Source organism: Somniosus microcephalus, chromosome 9 (assembly GCF_052327205.1).
Source record: "Somniosus microcephalus isolate GS21.2 chromosome 9, FLI_Smic_1.0, whole genome shotgun sequence".
Classification (NCBI taxonomy): domain Eukaryota; kingdom Metazoa; phylum Chordata; class Chondrichthyes; order Squaliformes; family Somniosidae; genus Somniosus; species Somniosus microcephalus.
In genome coordinates, this window is record NC_140995.1 from 218,338,415 (window position 1) to 218,356,412 (window position 17,998).

The 17,998-nt window shown below is 43.9% G+C and overlaps 1 protein-coding gene across 4 annotated transcripts in view; it reads right to left on the reverse strand.

Moving 5' to 3' along the window:
- Positions 1-17,998, reverse strand: part of babam2 (BRISC and BRCA1 A complex member 2) — a 223,271-nt gene that overhangs the window by 181,281 nt on the left and 23,992 nt on the right. For all 4 annotated transcript variants that reach the window (XM_085997911.1, XM_085997913.1, XM_085997909.1 and 1 more), the window contains one exon: positions 15,181-15,275. In XM_085997911.1, coding sequence (XP_085854037.1) covers positions 15,181-15,275 — 95 coding nt within the window. The remainder of the gene's footprint in view (positions 1-15,180; positions 15,276-17,998) is intronic.

A 17,998-nucleotide genomic window follows, 5' to 3' on the forward strand; every position in this document is an offset into this window, starting at 1 on the left:
CAGGTCAAGCAAGGGCAAAGAAACCTCCTGCTGATTACCACCTACCGCTCTCCCTCAGCAAATGAATCAGTACTCCTCCATGTTGAACACCACTTGGAAGAAGCACTGAGAGTAGCAAGGGCGCAGAATGTACGCTGGGTGGGGGACTTCAATGTCCCATCACCAAGAGTGGCTCGGTAACACCACTACTGACCGAGCTGGCCGAGTCCTGAAGGATATAGCTGCCAGTCTGGGCCTGTGACAGGTGGTGAGAGAACCAACACAAGGGAAAAACCTACTTGACCTCGTCTTCACCAATCTGCCTGTCGTAGATGCATCTGTCCATGACAGCATTGGTAGCAGTGACCACTGCACAGTCATTGTGGAGACGAAGTCCCGTCGTCACACTGAGGACACCCTCCATTGTGTTGTGTGGCACTACCACCGTGCTAAATGGAATAGATTCAAAACAGATCTAGCAGCTCAAAACTGGGCATCCATGAGGCGCTGTGGGCCATCAGCAGCTGCAGAATTGTATTCCACCACAATCTGCAATCTCAAGACCAGTCATATCTCTCACTCAACCATTACCATCAAGCCAGGGGACCAACCCTGGTTCAATAAGGAGTGTAGAAGAGCATGCCAGGAGCAGCACCAAGCGTACCTAAAAATGAGGTGCCAACCTGGGGAAGCTGCAACACAGGACTACATGCATGCTAAAAAGCGGAAGCAGCATGCTATAGACAGAGCTAAGCAATCCCACAATCAATGGATCAGATCAAAGCTCCGCAGTCCTGCCACATCCAGTCGTGAATGGTGGTGGACCATAAAACAATGAATGGGAGGAGGAGACTCCATGAATATCACCATCCTCAATGATGGTGGAGCCCAGCACGTGAGTGCAAAAGACAAGGCTGAAGCGTTTGCAACCATCTTCAGCCAGAAGTGCCAGATGATCCACATCGGACTCCTTCTGCAGTCCCCACCACCACAGAAGCCAGTCTTCAGCCTATTTGATTCACTCCATGCGATATCAAGAAACGGCTGAGTGCACTGGATACAGCAAAGGCTGTGGGCCCTGACAACATCCCAGCTGTTGTGCTGAAGACTTGTGCTCCAGGACTAGCTGCGCTTCTAGCCAAGCTGTTCCAGTACAGCTACAACACTGGCATCTACCCGACAATGTGGAAAACTGCCCAGCTATGTCCTGTCCACAAAAAGCAGGACAAATCAAACCCGGCCAATTACCGACCCATCAGTCTACTCTCAATCATCAGCAAAGTGATGGAAGGTGTTGTCAACAGTGCTATCAAGCAGCACTTACTCACCAATAACCTGCTCAGTGATGCCCAGTTTGGGTTCCACCAGGACCACTCGGCTCCAGACCTCATTACAACCTGGTCCAAACATGGACAGAAGAGCTGAATTCCAGAGGTGAGGTGAGAGTGACTGCCCTTGACATCGAGGCAGCATTTGACCGAGTGTGGCATCAAGGAGCCCGAGTAAAACTGAAGTCAATGGGAATCGGGGGGAAAACGCGCCACTGGCTGGAGTCATACCTAGGGTTGGAGGTCAATCGTCACAGCCCCAGGACATCGCTGCAGGAGTTCCTCAGGGCAGTGTCCTTGGCCCAACCATCTTCAGCTGCTTCATCAATGACCTTGCCTCCATCATAAGTGGCGATGTTCGCTGATGACTGCACAGTGTTCAGCGCCATTCACAACTCTTCAGATAATGAAGCAGTCCATGCCCGCATGCAACAAGACTTGGACAACATTCAGGCTTGGGCTGATGAGTGGCAGATAAAATTAGTGCCACACAAGTGTCAGGCAATGACTATCTCCAACAAGCGAGCGTCTAACCACCGCCCCTCGACATTCAACGACATTACCATCACCAAATCCCCCACCGTCAATATCCTGGGGGGTCACCATTGACCAGAAACTTAACTGGACCAGCCACATTAATACAGTGGTAACAAGAGCAGGTCAGAGGCTGGGTATTCTGCAGTGAGTGTCTCACTCCTCAAAGCCTTTCCACCATCTACAAGGCACAAGTCAGGAGTGTGATGGAATACTCTCCACTTGCCTGGATGAGTGCAGCTCCAACAACATTCAAGAAGCTCGACAACATCCAGGACAAAGCAGCCCGCTTCATTGACACCCCATCCGCCACCTTAAACATTCACTCCCTCCACCACCGACATACCGTGGCTGCAGTGTGTACCATCTATAAGATGCACTGCAGCAACTCGCCAAGGCTGCTTCAGCAGCACCTCCCAAACCCGCGACCTCTACCACCTAAAAGGGCAAGGGCAGCAAGCGCATGGGAACACCACTACCTCCAAGTTCCCCTCCAAGTCACACCATCCTGACTTGGAAGTATATCGCCATTCCTTCATTGTCGCTGGGTCAAAATCCTGGAACTCCCTCTCCAGCAGCACTGTGGGAGTACCTTCACCACACGGATTGCAGCGGTTCAAGAAGGCGGCTCTCCACCACCTTCTCAAGGGCAATAAATGCTGGCCTTGCCAGCGACGCCCACATCCCATGAACGAATAAAAAAAAAAGTCCATGCTCGCATACAGTCGGACCTGGACAGCACCCAGGCTTGGGCTATTAAGTGGCAAGTAACATTTGTGACACACAAGTGCCAGGCAATGACCATCTCCAACAAGAGAGGGCCTAACCACCATCCCATTACATTCAATATCATTATGATCATCAAGTCCCGCACCATCAACATCCTGGGGGTCACCACTGACCAGAAACTATACTGCAACAACCACATAAATACCATAGCTAGAAGAGCAGGTCAGAGGCTGGGCATTCTGTGGCAAATGGCTCACCGCCTGACTCCCCAAACCCTCGCCACCTCCTACAAGGCACAAGTGCGAGGGAGTACTCTCCATCTGCATTGATGGGTGCAGCTGCAGCAACACAAGAAGCTCGGCACCATCCAGGACAAAGCAGTCTACTTGGCCTGCACTTTATTCACTAGACTGAACATCCAACCACACCACCATTGGGCATATCGTGGCTGCAGTATGCACTATCTGCAGTTCATCAAGGCTTCTTCGGCAGCACCTCCCGAATCCGTGACCTCCATCACCTAGGACAAGGGCAGCAGGTGCATGGGAGCACCATCACCCCCAGGTTCCACTAAGTCACATACCATCCTAATTTAGGTGTATTTCACCGTTCCTTCATCGTTGCAGAGTCAAAATTCTGGAACTCCCTACCTAAAAGAATTGAGGGAGCATCTTTACCACGCGAGCTGCAGTGGTTCAAGAAGGCGGCCCACCACCTTCTCAAGAGCTACTAGGGGGCAATAAATGCTGGACTTGCCAGCAATGCCCACATCCAGAGAATTAATTTAAATAAAAATATGCCCATTCCTAGTTTCAAATTCTTCTATACTTATCCAAGAATCTCTGAGGCAGTTGCAATTTTTCACGTAGACGTAAGAATGGTATCAGGAAGGTCTTCACATACTGTAACCAATACATGAAATGGACTTCGGATAGAGTAGTGGAGGTGAAAACTTGGAATATTTTAAGAAATAATTGGGCTTTCTGGATGCACAATCCTAGATAAGCCAAAAGGACTTTTTCATATGCTGTTGAAATCCAAGGCATTTTCAAGCTCAACTTGACTTGATCATTCATATCTTTTCAGTTTAGGTGTTCTGAGCTCCAAATCCAAAAGCTGCCTCTCGTAAATATGGCACCATGAAGCCACAGACTTGGAGAAGGCAACTGTGTCAACTGGTATCACTCTGAGAACGTCCTGGGTTAAAACTCCATTCAAGTATTTGAGCATATATTATAGGCTGACACTGCAATGTAATACAAAGGGAGTACTGCACTGTCAGAGTTGCTATCCTTGGGAAATTAAACCAAGGCAACATATGCCTGCTCCAGGGATTCAAATGGATGTTAACGATCCCACCCACTATTTAAAGAAGGCCAAGGACTCTCCTAGTGGTTTCACCAACATAATTTCCTAAACTAGTACCATAAAAACAAATAAACTAGTGATTCATCTTCCTGCTGTTTGTGGAATTTTGCTTTGTGCAAAATGGCTGTTGCATCTACCTATAAAACAGTCACTGCACTTCAAAATAATTCATTGTGAAGCACTTTCAGATATTTGAGACTTGCATGAGGACCAATGTTCCCCCAAAGATGTGAGGCCACGCACCAATTGTGAGCTCCCGCGCAGGCCACTCACCAGTTCCTGCCGCTGGAAGGGATACCGTACAAATTTAAAGGGACAACGTGCAAAAAAAAATTAGAGCGTACATTGATTAGGACACAAATCAAATGCAAGTCTTCCTTTCTTTAACTTTACAAAAAACAAACCAGCAGTGGTCTGATGCGCCTCTCCAGTGGTTGACTAGCCTGCAATAGTGGATGTAGGGAAGAGAGGAAGAGAAATCTGTATGGTGGTGAAACAGATTAATAAAAGCGTGGATTCTGTAGCTGCATTTTATTATAAGCATGTTAAGTTGAAAATGAACCAATCTCATAACAAAAAGGCATGCCACACAGTTGCACATACCCAAGTTCACCTACCTTAATGGGTGCAATGGGTGGATTGAAAAGATTCATACTCATGCCATTTTTAATTAAACAGTTCCCATCAAAATTTAATTATTTTCTTAAAGTTGTAACAAACAGAAACTTAAAAACCATTGCACAAGGATTATCCAACCCAAGGATTCTGAAAAGGACTGAAACATTTTATTTGAGAAGCAGAAATACAGCAGAATGTCTCATTGTTTATAAACTAAACTGATTACTTTTGGGTCACTATATAATTATATAAGTCAATATTATAATTAGACACTGCTGTTCTTTTCCTGAATTTACCACACAAATTTTCCTGGCTTTAGGAGAGAACAGAGCGGAGATTCTGTTTTTGTCCCAGTCTCATTTCATTTTACTCAGGGATTAATTTTTAAAATGCTGGAAACTGGGTGGTGCAGTGGATTAGACTCTATTCTTATACCTCTTGGTTCAAATCCAGCCCATTCTAATGGGATGAACATGTATTCTGGCTGCAAGAGTTCTGTGTGAAATGAGTTTAGGCAGCCTTGATCCAGTTCTGGGCATGGGTCTGCAGCACAAAACACTCCCTAATTCATCACCTATTGCCAACATCACTCAGACAGGCCTCGGGAGCACTGATGTGAAAAATCGAAAAATGCACACTGGTACAGCAGGGGGTGTTCTTCTGGATGGGACTGAAGCATGCTGTCGGAGTGGAATAGGGGAAGCTTTATCTATCTTTGCTCCAACTAACCTGGAAGTGTTCGATGCTGATGGTGAATACCTGGGAGTGTTCCATCCTAGCACTAACATTCTAGGACCACTCAAGGATGGAGAGAGTCTAACTGAAGAGAGAAGGTAGGGCGGAAATATTAAATAAATATTTTGCTTTAATTTTTATAATTTATGGTGGAAGTGAGAAAACTGGTGTACTAGAGGAGGATATGAAACAATTGGTAGAGCTAATTGTAGCAAAAGAATTGATTCTGAAAAAATTAGAACTCAAGGTGAATAAGTCACCTCACGGATTTCTCAACTTTTTCTGGGATAATGTGTACACTATATACTGCAACTACAGTCAGCAAGTACAGCAAGATAGTCAAACATAGCTATAAAACTGAGGCGAAAACGAATGAATGGGAATGGATTCAAAGCAGGTCTTTATGTTTTGTAATATATTCTAAATTGTTACAGCAGCTGCATCTCTTGCACGTTTACATAAGGAATGGCTATTTAAACGATTAGAACAGGGTTACCTTTTTTAAATGTTACCCGCTAATCTATTCTCAGACACTCTCTTTGCCCCTCTTCTTTCCTTTTTCCATTCTCCCCTGTACTCAGCTTGGTTCTGTACTGAATTATGAACCCAATATTTATCATAAGCTTCCTTTTTCTGCTTCACTTTAATTTCTATACCTTTAGTTATCCAGGGAGCTCGATCTTTGGATGCCCTTCCTTTCCCCTCATCTAGTCTGTACCCGAACTAGCTCCTCTTTGAAGGTATCCCATTGCGCACAAATATATAAATCATGCAAGTTTTATATATTTCTTGATACTTGCTATCAAAAAATATACAAACATTAAAAGGTAAAAAGCTGCTCCCCATATTATTTGCTGATTTATTTATTTATGCATATGTGGAAGGAATGAATTTATCTATTATAGTTGTGTGGTGATTATTCTTGTTTTATAAGAAGCATTGTAATTGGTTGCCTGTTTTCCTGCCTTGAGATACATGTTGTAAACTTATTGGTTAGTTGATTCCATGTGACCTGTAGTGGCCATCTTAAATTCAGTTTCGACAGTTTGGTTGAGACTGGGTGCTCAACATGTACTGCTGGTTTTTTAAGGTTAATAAAGCCTAGCTTTTGAAAGGCAATCTACTCTTTATTTCAAGTTGGTAATGAAAATACTACGGATTTATTTTCCAGGAACCTTTCACTTCACTGTCACGGAGTTGAGCTCTTACAAGCTCCTTTCCAAATTATTTTACTAGAGATGTGCAACCCTGCCCCATTTCCACATATCAACACCTCCTCCTGCAATAGCATAACATCAAACTCACCATGAAAAATGCCATAAATAGAAAAGCCTTGTGTCTAGTTTATGTCCATCACACATCAAATCATCCAACATCTTTTGAAGAGAAATAGACGTACTTCTTGTTGATTATTCTGACCATAACCCCCTAGGAGCCAGGGATTTACTAGGAAAAGCCAATCTAAGTAATTTCACCCAATCTTCTTACTTCTTAGACAGTCCCTCGAACCGAGGATGACTTGCTTCCACATTAAAAATGAGTTTGCAGGTGACTGATTAGTCCAACGCGGGACCTACAGTCTCTGTCACAGGTGGGGCAGACAGTGGTTGAAGGAGCGGGTGGGTGGGGTGCTTGGGTTGACGTGCGCTCCTTGCGCTTGCTCCCGACGAAGAGACTCGAGGCGTTCGGCGCCTTCCCAGATACTTCTCCTCCACTTTGTGCGGCCTTGGGCCAGGGATTCCCAGATGTCGGTGGGGATGTTGCACTTTTTCAAGGAGGCTTTGAGGGTGTCCTTGAAGCGTTTCCTCTGCCCACCTGGGGCTCTCTTGCCGTGCCGGAGCTCAGTAGAGCGCTTGTTTTGGGAGTCTCGTATCAGGCATGCGGACCATGTGACCGTCCATCGGAGCTGATCAAGCGTGGTCAAAGCTTCGATGCTGGGGATGTTGGCCTGAGCGAGAACACTGACGTTGGTGCGCCTATCCTGCCAATGGATTTGCAGGATCTTGGTCTTCAAACACTCTCTTCCTCAGGCGACCGAAGGCTGCACTGGCACACTGAAGGCAGTGTTGGACTTAGTTTTCGACGTCTGCCCTTGTTGACAGTAGGCTCCCGAGGTATGGAAAGTGGTTCAAGTTGTCCAAGGCCTTGTCATGGATTTTGATCATCGTGGGGCAGTACTGTGGGGCGGGGGCAGGTTGGTAGAGGACCTTTGTCTTACGGATGTTTACTGTAAGGCCCATGCTCTCATACGCTTCGGTGAAGGTGTTGACGATGGTTTGGAGTTCGACCTCCGAGTGAGCGCAGACGCAAGCGTCGTCTGCATACTGTAATTCGACGACAGAGGATGGGACAACCTTGGATCTTGACTGGAGGCGACGGAGGTTGAACAGTTTCCCGTTTGTTCTGTAAATCAGCTCCACTCCAGTGGGGAGCTTACTGAGGGTGAGATGGAGCATTGCAGCAAGGAAGATCGAGAAGAGCGTTGGTGCGATGACACAGCCTTGCTTGACCCCGGTTCGTACGTGAATTGAGTCTGTGGTGGAACCGTTGGTCAGGATCACGGCTTGCATGTCATCGTGAAGCAGGCGGAGGATGGTGACAAACTTTTGAGGGCAGCCGAATTTGAAGAGGACACTCCATAATCCCTCATGGTTGACAGTGTCGAAGGCCTTTGTGAGATCAAAGAAGGCCATGTACAGCGGTCATGTCCATTGTGCCCCTCCGTGGGCGGAATCCGCATTGCGACTCTGGGAGGAGCTCTTCGGCCACTGGGAGAAGGCGACTGAGGAGGATTCTTGCGATGACTTTCCCTGTGGCAGACAGCAGGGAAACTCCTCTCTAATTACCGCAATCAGACTTGTCACCTTTCTTGAAGATGGTCACAATTACGGCGTCCGAGATCCCCTGGCATGCTCTCCTCCTTCCAGATAAGAGAGATACTACTGTATCATACAGCTACCAGGATAGTAGAAGGTGAACTAGATGGACCGTGGTCTTTTTTCATTTAGCAATTTCTATGTTCCCATGAGAGCAGTTCTACAGTTCCTGGTCATGTTGGACAGGGCTGCTGGTTCTATACTTCTAAGAATGTTTGTACATTTCGCCGTTACCTTGCCATTAACTTCTCAAGGACCAATACAACAATTCCCAAATACAACTGGGTTACAATGTCCTCCTCTTCTACTTGTTCTTTTAAAAATTTTCTTACTTTTCCTTTCTGACTTTTTTCCCTCTCTCTCTTAATCCACTCTAACCCTCTTTTATTTCTATTTCTGTATCTAATTTGACTCCAATTCACCTATTTCCTTCTCTGTTGTTCGCTCTGTTTCTTTCTCTATTCTTTTCTTTCATTGATTCTGGAGACAGACTATTGGGCATGACATTCATGAGGTCCCAGATGCATTATAACATCGCTACACCATTTATCGCTTCGATGTTCCAGCAATTTGTAGCGCAAACACAGGGCGGTCTGAGGTAAAAAGTTCAATTAACATCACTCGCCATTGCAGAAATTTCCTGGGCCAATGTTGCTGTTTGGAAAGTCATGTCAAATGATCCCATTCTCTACTCAATTATCATCTTCCCAATGTTTCTTTGAGTATCTCAAAAAATGTTCATTTGTTCCACTGAAGTTCAGTACAGAATGTCTGTGACAAGCAAGTTTATGTATTTGACTCTTTTCTACACACTGGATGCAGAGGACACCAAGATGAATGCTCGACAAGCTTCTTTGATGCGAAACAAGAATGGGACTTATAGGAGACGTCGGTATCAGCTAGAAAATGTGTGCTACCGGCTAGTGGATTATTGGTTTAGAAGATCTGATTTCCCCTTTCAGCGGTATATTAAGAAATGCGTTTAATTTCTCAAATCAAAAAGCTACTTTTTTTTTCCCCAAACAGTAGTCACAACCCTTGAGTTAGTGAGAGCTAGCCTTGATTACCAAAATCACGTAATGTGCTTTTCTGAGCAAGCGGCAAGGACACCGCCTTCTACAGATCGGGGCTTGATGACATCATCAGGCCCCAACTGCAGGAAGAACAACCAGGGCCAGAAGAGGCCCAAATGGTTAAGTTTTTAAAAACATTTTTTTGTAAACTTTTCTTGTGGGACCAGGAGGAGCAGGCCCTGTCCCAGGCTTCCCGGCTCCCAAACAATGGACTCTCCCGAAACCCCCTCCTTTCGTCCTGTCTGGCTGCTTCTTGCTGTCCAACATTTTGCTCCCGCCTGCCAGCTAGCTGCCTTTTCCTGCCCATTTCAAGCAGACAACTGTCTAAGGTTTTGCAGATAAGGCCCAGAAGTTACAAACACCCTAGTGTCACCTATTCTGAGGTCAGCGAGGGAGTGGGGGGAAGGGGTTTGGCACTCACCTTGCTCCCCCACCCAACTATATACCAACTGAAAGTATAAAAATGTCTTAGCTGACTACTAATTCTAGATCAAGCTCAATACAATAACAGAGTATGCGCGTCCTTTTCCAACTTTCATCATGGAACAGAAAAGCACCATAGTACTAATTGTAGTTTATATGCCTTCACTATATGTCACTATAACCTTTCACCTTTGTTGTAACAGCTGCCTACTAGATAGCCATAAAACTTCACTGGCATGGGTTAAGATGTCACCAATTAACTTTACAGCACAGAAGGCAGCTATTCAGCTCATCAAGTCTGCATCGGCCATCCTATATCTGAACCACATTTTGCATCAAAAGCAGTCTCTGAAACTCTCCTCATTCTTTTGACTATCTTAATTTTATATCCACTAATTATTGACTCACTGACGAGTGGAAATAATTTGTCCCTATTTACCTGGACACTAAGTTCCAGGAGGCAGTCACACCCACTAGAGTAATTACTTCCAATTTGGCCCATGGTCAGGGACAGGAGGGTGCGACTACAAGCGAGGCAGGTACTGGGATCCAGGAGGTAGTGATGGACTAGCCACAGCCCTGGGCCTTGTCCAACAGGTACAAGATTCTTGCTCCCCATGTGGACGAGGGCAGGGACCGCACGGAGGATGAGCAATCTGACCACAGCACCGTGGTACAGGGAACCATTCAAGCAGGGGGGAGTAAAAAGAAATATTGTAGTGATAGGGGACAGTATAGTTAGGGGGATAGATACTGTTCTCTGCAGCAGAGAGCGTGAGTCCCGAAGGCTGTGTTGCCTGCCTGGTGCCAGGGTTAAGGACATCTCCTCTGGGCTGGAGAGAAACTTGGAGTGGGAGGGGGGAAGATCCAGTTGTCATGGTCCACGTAGGTACCAATTACATAGCTAGGACAAAGAAAGAGGTTCTGCTGAGGGAGTATGAGCAGCTAGGGGCTAAATTAAAAAGCAGAACCACAAAGTTAATAATCTCTGGATTACTACACGAGCGAATTTGCATAGGGTAAAAAAGATCAGAGAAATGAACGAGTGGCTCAAAGACGGTGTGGGGGAAATGGGTTTCGATTTGTGGGGCACTGGCACCAGTACTGGGATAAGAGGGAGCTGTTCCGTTTGGACGGGTTTCACTTGAACCATGCTGGGGCTAGAGACCTGGCAAATCAAATAACTAGGGCAGTAGAGAGGGCTTTAAACTAAATAGTAGGGGGGGAGGATCCAGGTGAGCGGGAATTAAAAAAGTGTGGTGTATGTACCTTTAAGAGGAACTATGTTTTTTTGAAGTCCCTGTGTACTGTAGTACCGGTAGTGACCACTCGGGTATATAAGCCTGTATAGTGTCTTGTATAGTTTAGTTCACCTCCAGACTTTGTTCAGTAAACACTTGTTGAATCAACTCCTGCTTCCGGGTCTTCATTAACATACGGATACAACAAAAAGTCAATGAGAAATGAGAAAGCAATAGAGCAGGATAGAGATGGGGGAAATAATAACCAGAGTGTGACAGGAAGGGACAGAATGTTTAAAAATAAGAGTGCAACAGAAAATGGGGCCAAAACAAGGAGAAATGGTAAAAAGACAAAGTTAAAAGCTCGATATCTGAATGCACGCAGCATTTGTAACAAGATAGATGAGTTGACAGCACAAATAGATACAAATGGGTATGATCTGATCGCCATTACAGAGACGTAGTTGCAAGGTGACCTGGGCTGGGAACTGAATGTTCCAGGGTATTTGACAATTCAGAAGGATAGACAGAAAGGAAAGGGAAGTGGGGTGGCTTTGTTGATAAAGGATGGGATCAGTGCAGCGGTGAGATGTGATATTGGCTCAGAAGATCAAGATGTAGAATCGGTTTGGGTGGAGATAAAAAATAACAAGGGGAAAAAGTCTCTGGTGGGCGTAGTCTACAGGCCTCCGAACAGTAGCAATACTGTTGGACGGAGTATAAATCAACAAATAATGGAGGCCTGTAAAAAAGGTACGGTAATAATCATGGGTGATTTTAATCTCCATATTGATTGGACAAATCAAATTGGCCATGGTAGCCTTGAGGAGGAGTTCATAGAGTGCATCCGGGATGATTTCCGAGAACAGTATGTAATGGAACTAACCAGGGAGCAGGCTATCTTGGATCTGGTACTGCGTAATGAGACAGAATTAATAAATGATCTCACAGTAAAGGATCCTCCAGGAAAGAGTGGTCATAGCATGGTTGAATTTCAAATTCAGTTGGCGGGCGAGAAAGTTGTATCTCAAACCAGTGTCCTGATCTTAAACAAAGACAATTGCAATGGCATGAGGGCAGAACTGACTAAAGTGGACTGGAAAATAAGTTAAAGGGTAGGACAGTTGAAATACAGTGGCAGACATTTAAGGAGATATTTCATAACTCTCAACAAAAATATATTCCAGTGAGAAAGAAAGATTTTAAGAGAAGGGAGCACCATCCGTGGCTAATTGAGGAAGTAAAGGATGGTATCAAATTGAAAACAAAGGCATACAATGTTGCCAAGATTGGTGGGAGGCCAGAGGATTGGGAAATTTTTAAAAACCAGCAAAGGATGACTTAAAAAAATAATAGAGAGATGAATTATGAGAGTAAACTGGCAAGAAATATTAAAACAGATAGTAAGAGCTTCTACAGGTATATAAAAAGGAAGAGAGTAGCTAAAGTAAACATTGGACCCTAAGAGGATGAGACTGGGGAATTAATAATGGAGAACAGGGAAATGGCAGAGACTCTGAACAAATATTTTGTATCTGTCTTCACGGTAGAAGACACTAACAACATCCCAATAATGGATAATCAATGGGCCACAGGGAGGGGGGAACTAAAGACAATCACTAAGGAAATAATACTTGGTAAAATAATGGGACTAAAAGACAACAAGTCCCCATGACCAGATGGCCTGCATCCCAGGGTCATAAAAGAACTGGCTGCAGAGATAGTGGATGCATTGGTTGCAATATACCAAAATTCCCTAGACTCTGGAGAGGTCCCAGCAGATTGGAAAACCACAAATGTAACACCCCTATTTAAGAAAGGAGGGAGACAGAAAGCAGGAAACTATAGACCAGTTAGCCTAACTTCTGTCGTTAGGAAAATGCTGGAGTCCTTCATTAAGGAAGCAGTAGCAGGGCATTTGGAAAATCATAATGCAGTCAAGCAGAGTCAGCATGGTTTTATGAAAGGAAAATCATGTTTAACAAATTTGCTGGAGTTCTTTGAGGAGGTAATGAGCAGGGTGGACAAAGGTGAGCCAGTGGATGTGGTGTATTTGGATTTCCAGAAAGCATTCGATAAGGTGCCACATAAAAGGTTACTGCATAAGATAAGAGCTCACAGAGTTGGGGTAATATATTAGCATGGATAGAGGATTGGCTAACTAACAGAAAACAGAGAGTCGGGATAAATGGGTCATTTTTCAGTTGGCAAACGGTAACTAGTGGGGTGCCACAGGGATCGGTGCTGGGGCCTCAACTATTTCTAATCTACATTAATGACTTGGATGAAGGGACCGAGTGTAACGTAGCCAAGTTTGCGGCTGATACAAAGATGGGTGGGAAAGTAAGTTGTGCAGAGGACTCAAAGAACCTGCAAAGCGATATAGACAGGCTAAGTGAGTGGGCAAACATTTGGCTGATGGAGTATAATGTGGGAAACTGCAAGGTTATCCACTTTGGCAGGAAAAATAAAAAAGCTAATTATTATTTAAATAGAGAGATTACAAAATGCTACAGTTCAGAGGGACCTGGGGGTCCTTGTGCATGAAACACAAAAAGTTAGCATGCGGGTACAGCAAGTAATCAAAAAGGCAAATGGAATGTTGGCCTTTATTTCAAGGGGGTTGGAATATAAAAGCAGGGAAGTCCTGCTACAACTGTACAGGGTATTGGTGAGACCACACCTGGAGTACTGCGTACAGTTTTGGTCTCCTTATTTAAGGAAGGATATACTTGCATTGGCGGCAGTTCAGAGACGATTCACTCGGTTAATTCCAGAGATGAGGGGTCTGACTTATGAGGAAAGGTCGAGCAGGCTGGGCCTATACTCATTGGAATTTAGAAGAATGAGAGGTGATCTTACTGAAACATATAAGATACTGAGGGGGCACGACAAGGTAGATGCAGAGAGGATGTTTCCCCTCGTGGGGGAATCTAGAACTCGGGGGCACAGTCTCAGAATAAAGGGTCGCCCTTTTGGAACTGAGATGAGGAGGAATTTCTTCTCTCAGAGGGTCGTAAATCTGTGGAATTCTCTGCCCCAGAGAGCTGTGGAGGCTGGGTCATTAAATACATTTAAGGTGGAGATAGACAGGTTTTTTGCAAGATAAGGGAGTGAAGGGTTATGGGAAGTGGGCTGGGAAGTGGCTTTGAGCCCAAGATCAGCTATGATCTTATTGAATGGTGGAGCAGGCTCGAGGGGCCAAGTGGCCTATTCCTGCTCCTATTTCTTATGTTCTCATCAAAAGTCCTCAGAGAACTTCTCTGCTTGTACCATATACATCATTAAAAAATATACAATACAGAAAATACTAATTATAAAGCATCATTCAGGACAGAGCAGGTTCAATATCCATCCTATCAATGACATTTAGAGGATGTACTACAGCACCTCAAAAAGATTACTTCAACAGCATCTCCCTCCACTGCAACCTCTACTTCCGCAACATTGCCTCCAAGTTGCACACCATCCAGCCATGGAGCTATATCACAATTCATTCATCGTCGCTGGGTCAATACCATGAAATTCTCTACCTAACACCATTCTGGGAGCACCATCAGCACAATTACTGCAGCCATTCAAAGAGAAGGCCCACCACCAACTTCAGGGAAACTGCGATAGGCAATAAATGTGGCCTCGTCAGCGCCACCCATATCCTCAGAATGAAGAAAACATAAAAACTAACAACTTGTTCAGCAGGCACTGCTGGTAAAGATGTCTAGCTGTTCTTTCCAGTCAGTAGGTTGACTTTGCATCAAATTAACTCTACTGAACACCTTTAAACCAAAGGCCACAACTCAATGACCGACATCAATTTACTTTGAAAATGATAACTACGTAGGAAACACTCAAAAAAAAAAAAAAAAAAAAAAAAAAAAAAGCTGAACCTTTCAAATAAGGTTTATGCTTTGACTCAAAATAAAAAAGTTAAGCAACAAGCCAAATTTAGTGCAACTCTTCCCCAAACCCTTTTGGTGTGCAGAACAGAGAAAAGTAATAACACATGCACAGGACTATTATGGACAACTCTGTCAAAACATCCTTTTTCAACCATTAAAAGAATTTTGCATCAAAAATTGAGGGGTAATACAGCTTTAACTTTTAATCTATTAACTGAGTACTGTAATAGCTTTAATAAATACTGGCATAATTTCAAATAAGGATCACATCACAGCCTTAAGATCCTGCTGATGTCAGCTCATTCAGCGAGGCCATATTCCAAATCTATTGCGCCGTAAGCAAGAATCAGATCATTATAATTCTAAATCAAACTCACATGGAGCATTGTGGGTTCAGGCAGAAAATCAACATCTTCTCCAAAGATGAAATCTGGAGGCAGGTCTGGGTAATGACAGTTGAAAATAATGTCCCCTTGAAAAAATAAACAAAAGCCACATTTTATTAGTATTCATGATTGAAGCATAAAAATAATCTTTGCAAATTATCTGTGTGCTGTGATTTAGCAATGAACTCTGATTAATGTTTCCAGTTCGAATAAAGCAAAACATGAGTTGTTAGATTGGCTAAATTAGTAAGAATTATTTATTTCTTCTTTCCTTGTCAGTTTTCTCCTCGTCCCTCTTCTCTTCAAGGTGTTGACTCCTTGCCAGGGCACAATTCAACATAAACTGTCCTTGGGCACCTCATCCATGTCACCTTTATTCATTTGTGAACATTAACAGTATTGCAAACTATTCAACCTTGGGGCCACCAAAGCCAAATTGAATGCTGTCCTCACATGTGCAGTCTACAACAGGGGGAACCGGACAGTGATCAGGAGTGGGAACCATGGCCAATTTTCTGCTCCCTACCCCAGAGACCAACGATGGCTCCCCTGCTGTCATCCTAGCTGAGATCATCACAACTCATCCTAACTCATCACAAATTGGGGATTGAACCTTGGACCGTCCTGACTTGTGTGGCTCAGCTACTGAAAAGATAAATTTGCCAAACCAACAAAGTGGTACGCGACCTACAGAAATTACAGATCTTATGAAAGACTTTTAATATAGTCATAGATACTAGCAGATTTCCTATGGAGTTGCTCATGGCAAGTCAAATGATACAATGGCCTGGATTTTCCGATCGGAGGCTTCCTGCATGCGGATGCCTCCAATCTGGAAAAAATCTACGAACTTACTTGCTGGCTCCGTAGGTCCCGACACTTCCACTCCTGGGCCTCTCCTGGTGCATGCGCACAGAGGCCCAGGTATCCCAGGGGCGCAGGCAGTTCTCAAGCGTCCCTGGGATCACGTGGGCCATGGGGAACCAATCAAAGAAGGGAATCCCCCTTCACACTTGACGGTTCTCTCCACGTAGACCTGTCAAAAGTATGAATGGGGCTCACTCAAAAAACACACTAAAACATTAAATCTAAAAAAAACCACGTATTTAAAATGAGTTAAAATGACATTTAAAAAAAAATTAAAGTTTTTTACGGGGCTAAAAATAAACTTACCTTTTTTTTTAAAAAGTATCTTTAAATTATAAGTATGAGTGAAAACATTTTTTTTTTACCTTTTTAAACTCTTATGCTGGTAAAAGCAGGCCTTATGCCTGCTTTTACCAGGTGTAAGATTTTTAAAGGCTTTCAGCAGACGGAGGTTCTGCAGAAAACAGAACTCTCCACCCGCGGAGGCCCTTCTCCAGGGCAGGCGGAGGATTCTTGACAGATCGGAAGTGCTGGTTTTCAGCGCATGCGCTTCGCATGACTGAAACTGGCACTTGCGTGGCCCCTACAGGTGTGTACACAGCTCATACACACCCGTGGGGTCAGAAAATATGGGCCAATGTTTTACAAGGACAGGGTGTGTATGCCATGTATTGCACAATGTATTAATTTGTTGCCAAGGTGACTCTGCTCTGCTTTAATTGGTCTAATTGGTGTTAAGTGAAGATAGATTGCAAAATTCTTGCAAGTTTCAGGCTGCCAGTGCGATCCCCGGATGAAATGCCTGGGTTTCTTACTCATTTCTTTAAAAACTGTGTGGTTGGCGTGGTCAGCCAACGAATACAGATATTCTGACACCTGTCTCAGTTGGTTTTTCTGTTGCTAGGGGGCATTTTTCTGAACCTTGCAGATCAGTGTTTTCTATTTCTATTTCTAAATCCTTTTTTGAAGTGCAACATAGAAATTTTCTCAGTCATATCTAGTTGATATAACATGCACTAATATACATTTATATATTCACTCACATCTATATTATTAAAAAATGTTGGATAGGACATTACTTCTTGTCCACAAACATTACTCCCTGTTGTCACTATTTTTGGTCTTGCTCCTCGGTCAACATTTCCCATTGTAAATTGCTATGTCAACATTTCCCATTGTAAATTGCTATGTCAACATTTCCCATTCCAGTTTACTATGATATTAATCACCTGTCCATGGACAATTTAAAAATCTTAACTGCAGTGCACACTTTCTGCAAGTGTCACACATCACGGTTACAAGTTTCAGGTATTCTTTACTGTTGAGCGTCACCAGACCCAGATGGAATTCCCCCTTAGTCCCCAATGCTTAGTCACATGATAGCGTGACCTGGAAGCTGTAATACGACTGTGACCTCACACTTGCCCCATTCTGCATTTCTCTCATCTTACGGAGACAAAGCCAACAAACCTGTATTTTTCACATGAAATACATGACTAAAATTGAATACTGTTTTTAGAGCAAGAATTATGTAGTTCCTATATCCCATGACAACATATATAATAAATGACACAACTTTGTCCTTGATCTGGACCAAACTTCACTTTATTAGTCAGAATCACTGACTGGCATTCACATAGAAAGAGAGAATGCTTTTCCACTGACCAGTACAAACCCATTTTTTCCCCCCAGAGAGAGAGAGGGAGAGATAGAGAATACGCTCAATGAATGAAATCAATCTAACATTATAGGTACAAACTTCCCTGAAATGTGCCACTAATCTCCATTGTCTCAAACTGATATGGTGCACGAGATACAAACTTCTGTTAGCTACATCATCTGGTCGCAGCTAATCAGCCTAATCAACATCAACGTATAGCGTATATATTGCTGGCCGTTAACCACTTGTGGCCCAAATGTATCTTCATGGCAACATAATATA